The sequence below is a fragment of the Dromiciops gliroides genome, chromosome 2 (assembly GCF_019393635.1).
Source record: "Dromiciops gliroides isolate mDroGli1 chromosome 2, mDroGli1.pri, whole genome shotgun sequence".
NCBI classification, from domain to species: Eukaryota; Metazoa; Chordata; class Mammalia; order Microbiotheria; family Microbiotheriidae; genus Dromiciops; species Dromiciops gliroides.
The window spans coordinates 467,035,602-467,047,810 of record NC_057862.1 but is presented as its reverse complement, the minus strand read 5'-3'; the positions used below and the strand labels follow the sequence as shown (position 1 = coordinate 467,047,810).

The window sequence follows — 12,209 nt, the reverse complement described above, 5'->3', positions numbered from 1 at the left end:
TTTAATATTTTCTTATAAGGAATGGATTTCGGGGGGGGGGTGATATATTAAGCAGTACAACTGATATAAAAACAAAAGATATCAAGGCAAACAAGTTTTTTAAGGGGGGGGAAAGGTAAATGTTTTTTTTGTTTTGCGGGGCAATGGGGGTTAAGTGACTTGCCCAGGGTCACACAGCTAGTAAGTATCAAGTGTCTGAGGCCGGATTTGAACTCAGGTCCTCCTGACTCCAGGGCCGGTGCTTTACCCACTGCGCCACCTAGCTGCCCCCAAAGGTAAATGTTTAACCTGAAGATTTAACAGGTTAGGGAAGAAAGTCAGGAAAGGGTATATATTTGTCTTCAAGTAACTGAAGCACTGTCATGTAGAAGAATAATTAGATTTGTTAAAGGGCATTAATAGGTTCAATGGTAGAAGTGGAGGAAGCGTACTTCAAATCAATATAAAGAAAGGCTTCCTAATCACAATGACTTTTTCAAAGTGGAACTTTTTTTTTTTTCACTTCAGAAAGGAGTGAGTTCTCCTTTCACTGGAGGTTCTGAAGGCAGATCATCACTTGTCAGGGTTTTGGGAAGAGATTCTTATTTAATCCAGAATAGCTTAAACTAGAGAACATCTGAGGTCATTTTCAACTTTCTAAGTTTGTAATTGTATGAAATGGTTTTGCTCTATTCCTCTCTGTTTCCAATGAGTACTCACTTTATTGGAGAACGGGGTATGGATGCAAGGGAATCCCATAAACAAGCTAACAAGGTTCTAATGACACCAAAGATTTTATTTGAGTTTTACACACCAGCCACTTAGAATCAGAACACATTGGCTCTCAGCTGAACGGTCAAGTTGGCTTGAGGTTGCTATTTTGTTTGGGGGTCCAAAATCAGTGAACTTTCCATTTTACATTTGGAGTATAGGTTAACCCAATCTCTTTTGTGAAGGCATTTGCAGACCTCTTCAGGGATAACCTAATCACCTCTATGTAGGTTATGGTTGAAATAAAGTGTTTTTTTACATAACCATCAGACTGGGCTTCCAACAAAATAACAAAATCACACTGTGATTTAGGAGAAATTGAGAAATCATCCAGCTTTCTTACCTTGTTATCCTGCTTAGAAGCCTTCCTTATTACATTGTGGGAACCAAGTTTCATCTTTCCGACTGATGCAAAGCTGAGAAGAATAGTTTTAGCTCTGAACTAGAGATTGCAAGGCAGGTGAGCTATCGAGGATCATCTTCTCAGTCTAAACCTGTTTAAAATATGATTCACACCTTTCTTGAAGGAGGGAAATGAGTGTTCTGGTTTGAAAGCCTGTGGAACCAGAGGCTTCAGGAGTAAAAGAATGTAATAGAGAGTGAATAATTTCAACAAAGGCCTTTATCACCTGTATTGAGGGGATTTTCTCACAAATGAGATCAAAGAAAATGCTCAGACTGTTTATCTGGTTCTACTGGATGGAATGCCAGTTCCTAGAGGGTGATAAATCTTCTGCTAAGGCACTGTAATCACCCCCTTTCTTCCCTCCCACCCCCCAAATATACACACAAGTCCCTCTGGCATAACTGACCCCAGACCAGCTAGGGTAGATGTAATGCAAAATAATGTGGAATTTAAAGATTACAATACTGCAAAGAATACTGGAGGCAGGAAGTGTGAAATAGATGAAAAATAATTTGAGATACTAATGTACCTCGTATACTTGGCCATCTTGCAACCAATTACATAAGTGAATCTGGTGGCAGAGTTATGAAGGTTCATGGAGAATCCAGAAGGGGCTAATTAAGACTGGAGGCTCAAGTGAACCAAACAAGGTGCTGGAACTTGAGAAAGAGTAGAAGCTGATCAAACAATTTATGTAGTTAGAACCCAAAGGACACTAACAAAGTGTCAAATTGCTTCAAGGAGAACAATTTTGAACTGAATCTATGGAGGGGACCTGAGAACCTAAAAGGAGCTGGATTTCCTAGAAACAAAAGGAGCTGAAATATTCCGAGTCCTGGGCTAGAGAGTAAGTGGAACCATTCTCCCACCCCAAAAACTGCAATGATCCTAAGGGCGAAGGCTAGAGGTGAGATCGGCTATCTAGAAAGGCAATGAAAAAGGGAATTTATTAGAGATGGACTGATGTTTTAAACTGGCAAAATTAATAATATGAATCTATGTAATTACAATTTAACTCATCTGTGTAGTTTCTTCTACTGAAAGTCCTGATTTAATCTTAACTCTGGTGTGAAAGCCACCCTGGCTTCTTCTCAAAGGCTATGTCAGCAGATCAAGTTCTCACAGGTCCTACCCAAAATGAAAAGGCTTTAAATATGGGCCTAGGGTCCTACTTTTCTCTCTCATTTGAGAAAGAAGTTTGCTAAGTTTTTGTTTTCTGTTTCATTGTTTCTTTATCCTCTTTTACGGCACTAAAATCACTAAAGTCCTTAGACATAAGATGATGCAACTGGAAGAACCAGCTAGGCCTTTATTCCAGATCAAGGGGAGAAATCTATATCTGGTGTTACAACTATAAAGAGCAAGCCTACTTCTTCAAGACAACAATGTTGGCCTATTGACTGTTAAACTCTTTAAATTTTCTATCTTTTTTTTTCTGGTATCATATCTGCATTGTGGACACTGGCCTCTTGTTGCATTCATGAGGCAAGCACCCTGAAGACAAGGCTCACCTTTGAAATGAGGGTTACAAGCCTAGGAGGAGGTTTGTAAAATACCCCCTTCCCACTACAACTATGTTATCTAGCTGCTCTTAGTGAATCTCTAAAACAATCATCATGCTTTGGTTGCTATAGGGGCTTTTAAAATAATAGATCCTGAAGAAAATTCAGAGGACAGAGATCATTGCACTTAAAAACCCAGAAGCAAAAAAGATTTTTTGGGGTAGCAGGCCTCCTTAAACCAGATTGAGGCAAATAAGACTGAGGTCTCAGATACCCCAATGTTAAGAAACCATTAAAACATAGAATCCGTATGTGTGGCCAAAGTTGAATGTCTGCTAATGAAAACTGGTATGAATCCCAATCTCAAAGATCAATGACTGTTCCTTTTAATATAATAGCATTATGATGGTCAATAGATGACCTCCCTTGTCTTAAAAAAGCTAGAACCTGGAGTTTGACTAAAAGATCACAGGATCACTATGATCACTATGCAGATATAGGATAAGAAATGAAAACAGAACATGCATATGAAATCTTTCTTTGAACAAGTTGAGCAATACAAAGAGTAATTAAGTCCCTCTTAATTGACTTAGTTCAAAAAAGCACAGGCCCAAATTCCTGTCATTCCAAACCACATACATATCAATTTCTAATCAGTGAATGTGAGAAATCACTCTCCCCAAATGCCCCATTCTACTATACAAAACATATACAAGGGGTAAAATTTAAAAATAGGCGGGTCTTCTATGACATCTGTTTTTTTTCAAGGAAATAATATGGCAACACAAATACTTCCCCAAGTTAGTTATTTTGGAAACCTATCCCAAGAGTAAGGAGAGCCAACTCTCATGAAGAGCCAAGACATGTTCTTCTGGTACAAACATTTCCTCATTCTTAAAGCTACATACTTTGTCTCCAAGCTCCACTGTTATACATGGGATCATTTTCCACAAACAAAAATTGAACCAAGTTCTCAAATCTCCAAAGTTAACGATATTCATGTAGGGTTTAGGTGGGTTTTTTGGTATGCAGAACACATCTGAAAATCAAAATGTCTGTATCTGTCCAAAAATTCACAGTCCGTTTTCTTCATTCACATGAATTCATCTGAATCATTGCCATCCTGTGAAAAGAATAGTGAAACCATTAAAGTAGTCTTGAAAATGAACACTTCCAAATTTTTTAGTTCACAATTTATAAGATGTCTTTAGCATCTACACACCCCTCCTCCTTTCTTGGTTGTTCATGGGCAGCTAAACAATCACCCCTCTTTATCAACTCCAAATTATTGCAACTGGGCTAATGGCCATTTTCTAGGGTGGCAAAAGAGGTCAGAGGACTATATGTGAACATGTGTGCTCCAAATGATCAAAGGCGTTACCTAGTTTAGCACTAGACAAGGTGATTTTAAAAAATCAAACACACCAGAATTTATGCCAAATGAGTGTCATGCCTTTTCAAAGTAGTTACTTTGTGAAACCATATATCCTTATTCAAAATATTATGACAGCTAGGTAAAATATGGGATTTGGAGTCAGGAAGACCTCAGAGTTCAAATCCTGCCTCAGACACTTACTAGCTGTGAAACCCTGGGCACGTAACCTCATCTAAGCCTCAGTTTCCTCGTGTGTAAAATGGGGATAACAATAGCACCTACTACACAGAACTGCTGTAAGGCTCAAAGGAGATAACATGTAAAGTACTTTATAAACCTTGAAGTACTAAGTAAATGCTAGTTATTATTATTATTATTATAGTATTAATTTTCAAAATATTTCTAGAATTCCTCTTTGGAAATTCCCTTTAATGCCTTTTGACTATCACCCTGGCTGCACATCTTTGCTCTGTGAAGAGGGCTTTGATTTCCCTGAAATATCCAAATCATTTCTCTGATGAATGTTGAAGATGATTCAATTTGGGGAATACCATTTTTTGGTTAAAAAATGAGATGTCTCTACAGAACAGTGGTACTGATTTTCTTGTGTATGGCTTATAAATGAGCTCCAAAGGAAATTCCCAAAGTGGAGTTCCAAAAAGAGTTTGAGCAAATGAAAATACCATTGGGATAATGCCTGACTCTTCCAGGCTGACAATTTTGGAGGGGAGAATACACACTGTGATGAGGTAATTCCTAGTTTGTCAAAAACACAGTCCCATTTATTTTATGTACATGGTTCTTGCTTCCCTTCCTGTCTTAAGGCCCTCCTCTTGAAGCTGTTTCACTACAGGACTATGCAGGAAAGAAAACGAGGTCTCATGCTAAAAACGCAATCATTTGGGGGCTTTTTAGTAGTTTGTATAAATAAATATTGGACAGACATGAACAAAGTTCTCAAGAACACTGAGAAGTCTGGTGTTCACCTGTGGATTTTAGTTTATGGTCCCCTCCAATTAGTACAGTTAGTAAAACCACAGGAAAAATATATTATGTTGGGGCAGCTAGGTGGCACAGTGGATAAAGCACTAGCCCTGAATTAAGGAGGACCTGAGTTCAAATCCAGCCTCAGACACTTGACCCTTACTAGCTGTGTGACCCTGGGCAAGTCACTTAACCCTCACTGCCCCACAAAAAAACAAAAAACCCAACAACAACAAATGTGTGTGTGTGTGTGTGTGTGTGTGTGTGTGTGTGTGTGTGTGTGTGTGTGTGTAAAAATATGTGTCAGCTCTGGACATAAATATAAAGGGCTGAACTATACAGGTGTTTATTTGATATCTGGACACAGTGAGAGACTGTAGCTTTTCTCTGTAGACACTATGAAAAGAAAAGAGATTATCTATTGTTCATTCAAGTACCAAATGAAATAAAAGTGTCATCAAGACTGAAGACAACCTTAAAGGCTACACAGAATCTTTTATAGGCCAACTTCAAACAAACTGATGGATTAAAATTTTTAATTCAATAGATTTAACTGATGATAGTGAAAATTCCTTTGAGGCTAGATCTCATAACTCGGGTTTTTAATTATTACTGGTCTCATGTCTAAATACTTCTATTTAGCTCAATAAACATTTCAAAATAGCAATCAGATTTGTTGCTGTTGTTTTTGCCATCTATTTATGAGATGAGGCATGAAGGAGTTGGGGGTGGGAAGTACACAATACTTCCTTGTGCCCACACAATTTGAGACAGTAATTAATTTGGTTCAGTTCTTCCTTGGAAACCTGAATCAGATTCAAACCTAAAAGAAAAGATCAAGCCTGGCAACCCCTGCAAAGGAGGAAGCACAAGAGAAGCACGAGGATGGGGAGTAGAGAAGACAAGGAGAGGAAGGCAACAGAGGAAAGAAGATCATGAGGAATTAAATCCTGTCTCTATAAATTACATTTCTTAGCATGGTGGTTTTAAACATCTGTCACTAATCAGAGGGTATTTGTACACACATATTAAAAGTTCCAGATTAACTCTGGCACAATGTCCAAAAGTTTTTATTCACTAAGGCCTGGCATGAAAATGCTTAAGGTCATAACACAAGCCGGGAGCCAGATTCTGATGAAATTCAGCCGGAAATATTCTTTATACAACAAATAACAGAGAGCTTTTATAAACAATGTTGACTTTGGACTTTGGATGTATCAAAATTTTTAACAGAATAGTTTTGAGAACTCCAAGCACAGGGTCCCCAAATGATAAATATGTATGACTTGTTGACATGGATATTTTGTATAAAAGCAGCACCCCTAGTGCAAATATTATGAGCTCAAAATCTTACAAAAATGAATGCTGGGGGCAGCTAGGTGGCGCAGTGGATAAAGCACCAGCGTTGGATTCAGGAGATCCTGAGTTCAAATTTGACCTCAGACACTTGACACTTTTGCTAGCTGTGTGACCCTGAGCAAGTCACTTAACCCCCATCACCCCACAAAATAAATAAATAATGAATGCTGAAAACTACTTTTACATGTAATTGGAAAATAAAATAAAATGCTATTAAGTAGGGAAAAAAGAAAAACAAAAAACAAAAAAAAGGCTAGGACAATTTTTTTTAAAACATCACTTACAATGGAAAAAGTACAAAGATTTCTTGACATCCATAATACTTTCATTTTTAGAAGTCCCACAAAGAGAAGCAAAGATTAAAAGTGAAGCTTAAAAGATAATAGAATCCAGTCCTGGTGTAAAACAGATGCCAACCAGTCTATAAGAAGAATAAATCAAGGATATTACCAGTAAGAATTAAATTCTTCCTAAATGAAATCATTTAAAGCCAAGCTCACTTAAAGGCATGATATTAAAGCAAACAACTTGAAATATACCTGATTTGAAGACATATTCTCAGATTTCATTAATGAAGAATAACTCCTAGAAGAGAAAAGATATTTCAAGTAGTGTTAGTTAACATTTTTCTGGAGGAAGGGGATATGCTGTTTATTTTTTAAACTAGCATGTATTTTCTATACACACAGCAGTGTAATATTAGAAGTAACCTAAACACAAACTACAAATAAAAATGAGTTTTTAAAAAAGCTATACTCACATTTACAATATTATTATCATACAAAGACAACATTTTTAAGACACTGGAAGACATTGAGAGGATAAGATAAACAGTTTGCATTGGGAAGACAATTAACAAACCAACTAAAAAGTGCCTGACGTCGTAGGTGGTGGGTACAAAAAAAAAAGTAAAGTCAGGGGCAGCTAGGTGGCTCAGTGGATAAAGCACTGGCCTTGGATTCAGGAGGACCTGAGTTCAAATCTAGCCTCAGACACTTGACACTGGCTGTGTGACCCTGGGCAAGTCACTTAACCCTCATTGCCCCACAAAACAAAAACAAACAAACAAACAAAAAAAGTAAAGTCCCTGGCCTGCAGTTGGTAAAATAGTGTGATGAAATAATGGGATTTAGCAGATACTCAAAGACCCACCTGGAGATTAATCTATACTGACTGAATCAAGTGAGAGTGATTGATGATTAAGCCTACTTCAAGTTAATTGGATTGTAATCACACCTGGCTAGCCCTTAAGGAGGTATTGTTCTCAGAAGCTAGACTGTGAACTCAACTTGAGAACACCTTCAAAACCAATGGATTTGGATGACATCAACCAATCAGCTTGAAGCAGTGTGTAAGGACCGCCTCTGTTCCTGACCTATAAAAAGCTTCCACAATCAGCTGGTTAGAGAGTTCCTGATTAAAGCAGGCTCTTGGAGAAGGACTTGAGGAAGAACCCAACCAGGCTGGAACTCTATGCTTAGATAAGCCTTTTCTTAACTTTCTGAACTCCATGTGAATACCTGTATGCTTTAATAAATGTTTAATGCCCAAAGATTGGTGCTGAAGCTTCTAATTTAAGGCGACCACAATTTAGATTTTAAACATCACAATAGAACTCATACACATGAAAAAACAAAGATAATAAATAATTAAGTACTAAAATATGTGTTATTGAAATCCAAAGAAAGGATACATTACTGGTGTGGTATGGTCAGGGAAAAAATGGGACCTGAATCTAATTTAAAAGAACAGAGCTGTGAGGAGACATGTAAGGAATACTAAGTGTTGGACTGAGAATAAGACTCTCACTCCACTTACTCTAGTTGTATAGCCCTTGACAAATCATTTAACCTCTGTAGGCCTCAGTTCCCTCATCTGTAAAATGAGGGGAGGGGAAGAGAGGAAAGGTGTTGTTCTTGACCTCTAAGGACCCTTTAAATTCTAGATCTAAGATCCTATGACATCTCAGATGCAGAGAACAAAAAAGCACAAGTACCGAAGCAGGAAATTGGCATAACATGGGGGGGAATATTATGAAGATCAAAGCTCATGGGAGAGAAGAGTGGGGAAACAGTCTGGATCATAAAATTTACAATTGGAAAAGGCCTTAAGAAATAATTCTCACTTTACAGATAAAGAAACTAAGGCCTATAAAAGTTAAGTAACTTACAGTTAAATGACACAGTCACTGCATCAAAATAAAAAGGAGTAATTATCTTATACAAATAAGCCAGGAAAGGAAGAATTGATACAGAAGAAGCAAGTGGGGGTGGTGGGTGGTAGTGCTAGAATCTTACTCTCCTCAAAAATAGGTTAAAGAGGGAACACCACATCTAGAAGGGTACAAAAGTGTTCTAAATTTAGAAACAAATAAGAGGGCTAGGGTAGGCTAAGGAAGGGACTCTTAGAAGGGTGTGTAGATTAACAATTAGGAGGGGGAGAAAATAAGGGAAAAATTCTTAGAGAGTTAAAGTAGAGGGTGGAGAAAGAGGAGAAAGGAGGGTAGGTTAAAGAATAGGGCAGCAAGGTATCTAGGAGGGGGAGAAAATAAGGGAAAAATTCTTAGAGAGTTAAAGTAGAGGGTGGAGAAAGAGGAGAAAGGAGGGTAGGTTAAAGAATAGGGCAGCAAGGTATCTAGGAGGGGGAGAAAATAAGGGAAAAATTCTTAGAGAGTTAAAGTAGAGGGTGGAGAAAGAGGAGAAAGGAGGGTAGGTTAAAGAATAGGGCAGCAAGGTATCAGGTAAATTAGATGAGTGAAGAGGGACAGGGCAAATAATGAGGAAAAAGAGGCTGGAGATAAATACATAAGTAATTATAACTGAATGTGAATGGGACAAATGGAAATGATAGATTAAAAATTTGAATTCAACAATATGTCACTTTCAGGAAACACAATAAAAATGAGAGATGTACAGAGTTAAAAATAAAGGGCTGGGGGGCAGCTAGGTGGTGCAGTGGATAAAGCACTGGCCCTGGATTCAAAAGGACCTGAGTTCAAATCCGACCTCAGACACTTGACATGTACTAGCTGTGTGACCCTGGGCAAGTGTTCTAAATTTAACCCTCACTGCCCTGCAAAAAAAAAAAAGGGGGGGGGGGGCTGGAGTAGAGTTTATTATAGAAAAAAAGCAGGGGTAATACTCATGATCTGAGACAAAGATAAAGCTAGAATAGTTCTAATTAAAAGAGAAAAATAGCCAAACTACACTGTGTCACCAATATGAAGTAATATTGTTTAGGTCTCATTTCTCAAAGATATAAAGAACTTAGTCAAATTTTTAAGAATATGAATCATACCCCAACTGAAAAGTGCTCAAGGTATATGAACAGTCAGTTTTTCAATGAAGAAATCAAAATCATACATAATCATATGGGAAAATGCTCTAAATCATTACTGACTAGAGAAATGCAAGTTAAAACAACTTTGAGATATCATCTTATACATATCAGTTGGCTAAAATGATAGATGCCCTTCAATTGACGAATGGCTAAAGAAGCTGTGTATATAATTGTGATGTTATACTACTGTGATATAAGAAATGATTAAGTTGGTTGATTTTGAAAAATATGGAAAAAAATTTAAAAAGAAAAGAAAAAAAACATGAAAAAACTTAGACCTATGAAGGAAAATGCTATCTACCTCCAGAGAAAGAACTGACAAATAGAAATATGCATAATATGGTCTTACACATATGTATATGTGTTTGTATGTGTGTACATGTGTATATTTATAGATATGTTAAAAATGTTTGTATGTATGTATGTATTGTATATATTCTATGTATGTATGTTTGGGAAGGGGAAAAAAAATAAAAAGTATACAGCAGAGAACAAAAGAAAACCTAAAAGGAAGTACAGAAAAATTGGGTAGGGTTTTTTTGGTTTTTTTTGTTTTTGGCGAGGAAATGGGGGTTAAGTGACTTGCCCAGGGTCACACAGCTAGTAAATGTCAAGTGTCTGAGGCCACTTTTGAACTCAGGTCTTCCTGAATCCAGGGCCAGTGCTCTATCCATTGTGCCACTTAGCTGCCCCCAAAACTGGGTAGTTTTGAAAACAATGTATAGTATTTATTACATGGGTTTTCCTGAAATGGATATTTATTGTTTTATACTGAATCTGCTTGTATGTTTTGCTGTGTACATGGAAAGGTGGTTATTTTTCTTTTCTCATTTTGCATTTAAGTTTAAAAGAAATCTTTTTTTTTTTTTAAAGTTCACTGGGAGAAGTTAGGGAAAGGCTGAAAGGTACTTCAGGGATCATGTAAGACCAGCAGGGTTAAACTTGTAGCCCACAATCCAGAACCAGGTTAAAATGTCATTAGCTAATGTATAACAAAATAAATAAATACAACACAACACAGAGAACATTAATTTGAGGTTTTATCTATTTCTATTTAAGTTCTGACAGTAAAGATCTAGTCCAAACCATTTCTTTTACAAAGGAGAAAACTGGAACTCAATCTCTGAAGTCAGCTTCACAGTTCCAACTCACCTAAGTTCATCCATTTCCTTCTTCTTTTTCATTTCCTCTTTCTCTTTCCTCTTCATTTCCTGGATCTGGGCTTTCTTCTCATTCCTCTCCTCTCGGTCTCTGCATTCCTTTTCTGCTGCTAGGTCTGGGAACCGCTCCATTTTGGTCTTTTCTAATCGGTTCAGAATCTCATTTACTTTCTTCTCCACTGTTACAATTTTCACCTTGGTGGAGAAAAGGGACATTGGGGTGGGGATAGAAAGGAAAAACAAGGTTTTTTGTTATTTCGAATAAGATATTTTCCTGCTTAAAGGTGGCTGGGACAGAGGGGAGGGAGGAATGTCGAGGAACCTATCTGGGGAGCCATAGGCTATTTATTGTATATGTGATCACTGTCAGTTTATTTCCATTTTTAAGCTTAAAACATACCCACCCGGGAGCAACTAAGTGGCGCAGTGGATAAAGCACTGGCCCTGGATTCAGGAGGACCTGAGTTCAAATCCGGCCTCAGGGACTTGACACTTACTAGCTGTGTGACCCTGGGCAAGTCACTTAACCCCCTACCAAAATTTTTTTTTTAATTTAAATTAAAAAAAAAAATACCCACCCCTCAAAAACATGGTGCTGGATGAAAAAAACTGGGTACTATACTCATACAGGACCCTATTTCTGTCAAAGGATAGGAAACACTTACATCCTTTTGCCTGTGAAATCCTATCTGTCCCACATCCATGTCTGCTGTTTTCTTCAGATTAGACCACGGTGTATATACCACATTAACATTGTTCATCTTGCAGCCTGACAAGAGAAACTTTTCTTCAGCATGTAAGGCAAAGGAATACTAAACAATGCTTTCCCCTCAATCTCGCCATCAACAATCACAAGCCAACAAAGATAAACACAATTAAACTAAAAATATCATCAAAATAACAAAATGTCAAGTCATTCAGGTATTTCTCCATCACTCACAAAGTGACTGCTGATTCATTAAATAAATTTACCACTAAACTACTGTAGTGTAGCAGAAAGAACACTAGGGGCAAGAAATGAGAAAACCTGGACTTAGATCTGAACTCTGTTTGGTGTGACCATAAGCAAATGGACTTCTCTAGCCCTCAGATTTCCTCATGTGTTGGATAAGGTGCTCTCTAAGGTCCTTGCCTATTCTAAACAATATGAAGCACATTTGCAACCCCACAACTAGCTAGTTCTGAGTAATGAATTAGAATCTTCAGGAAGAGACTCACTCTGTTTCTTTTTTTTTCCCTAAGCTACAAGGTGGTAGGTACAGTGGATAAAGCACCAGCCCTGGATTTAGGAGGACCTGAGTTCAAATCCGACCTCAGGGACTTGACAGGTACTA

At 37.6% G+C, this 12,209-nt stretch overlaps 1 protein-coding gene across 1 annotated transcript in view; it reads right to left on the bottom strand.

Annotated features, from left to right (window-relative positions):
* Positions 1–754: 754 nt before the first annotated feature.
* CCDC25 (coiled-coil domain containing 25) overlaps positions 755–12,209 on the bottom strand; it is a 32,360-nt gene continuing 20,905 nt past the window's right edge. Inside the window, 4 exon segments of the mRNA XM_043983285.1 lie at positions 755–3,781; positions 6,916–6,961; positions 10,868–11,070; positions 11,541–11,644. Coding sequence (XP_043839220.1) covers positions 3,752–3,781; positions 6,916–6,961; positions 10,868–11,070; positions 11,541–11,644 — 383 coding nt within the window. The 3' untranslated portion in view covers positions 755–3,751.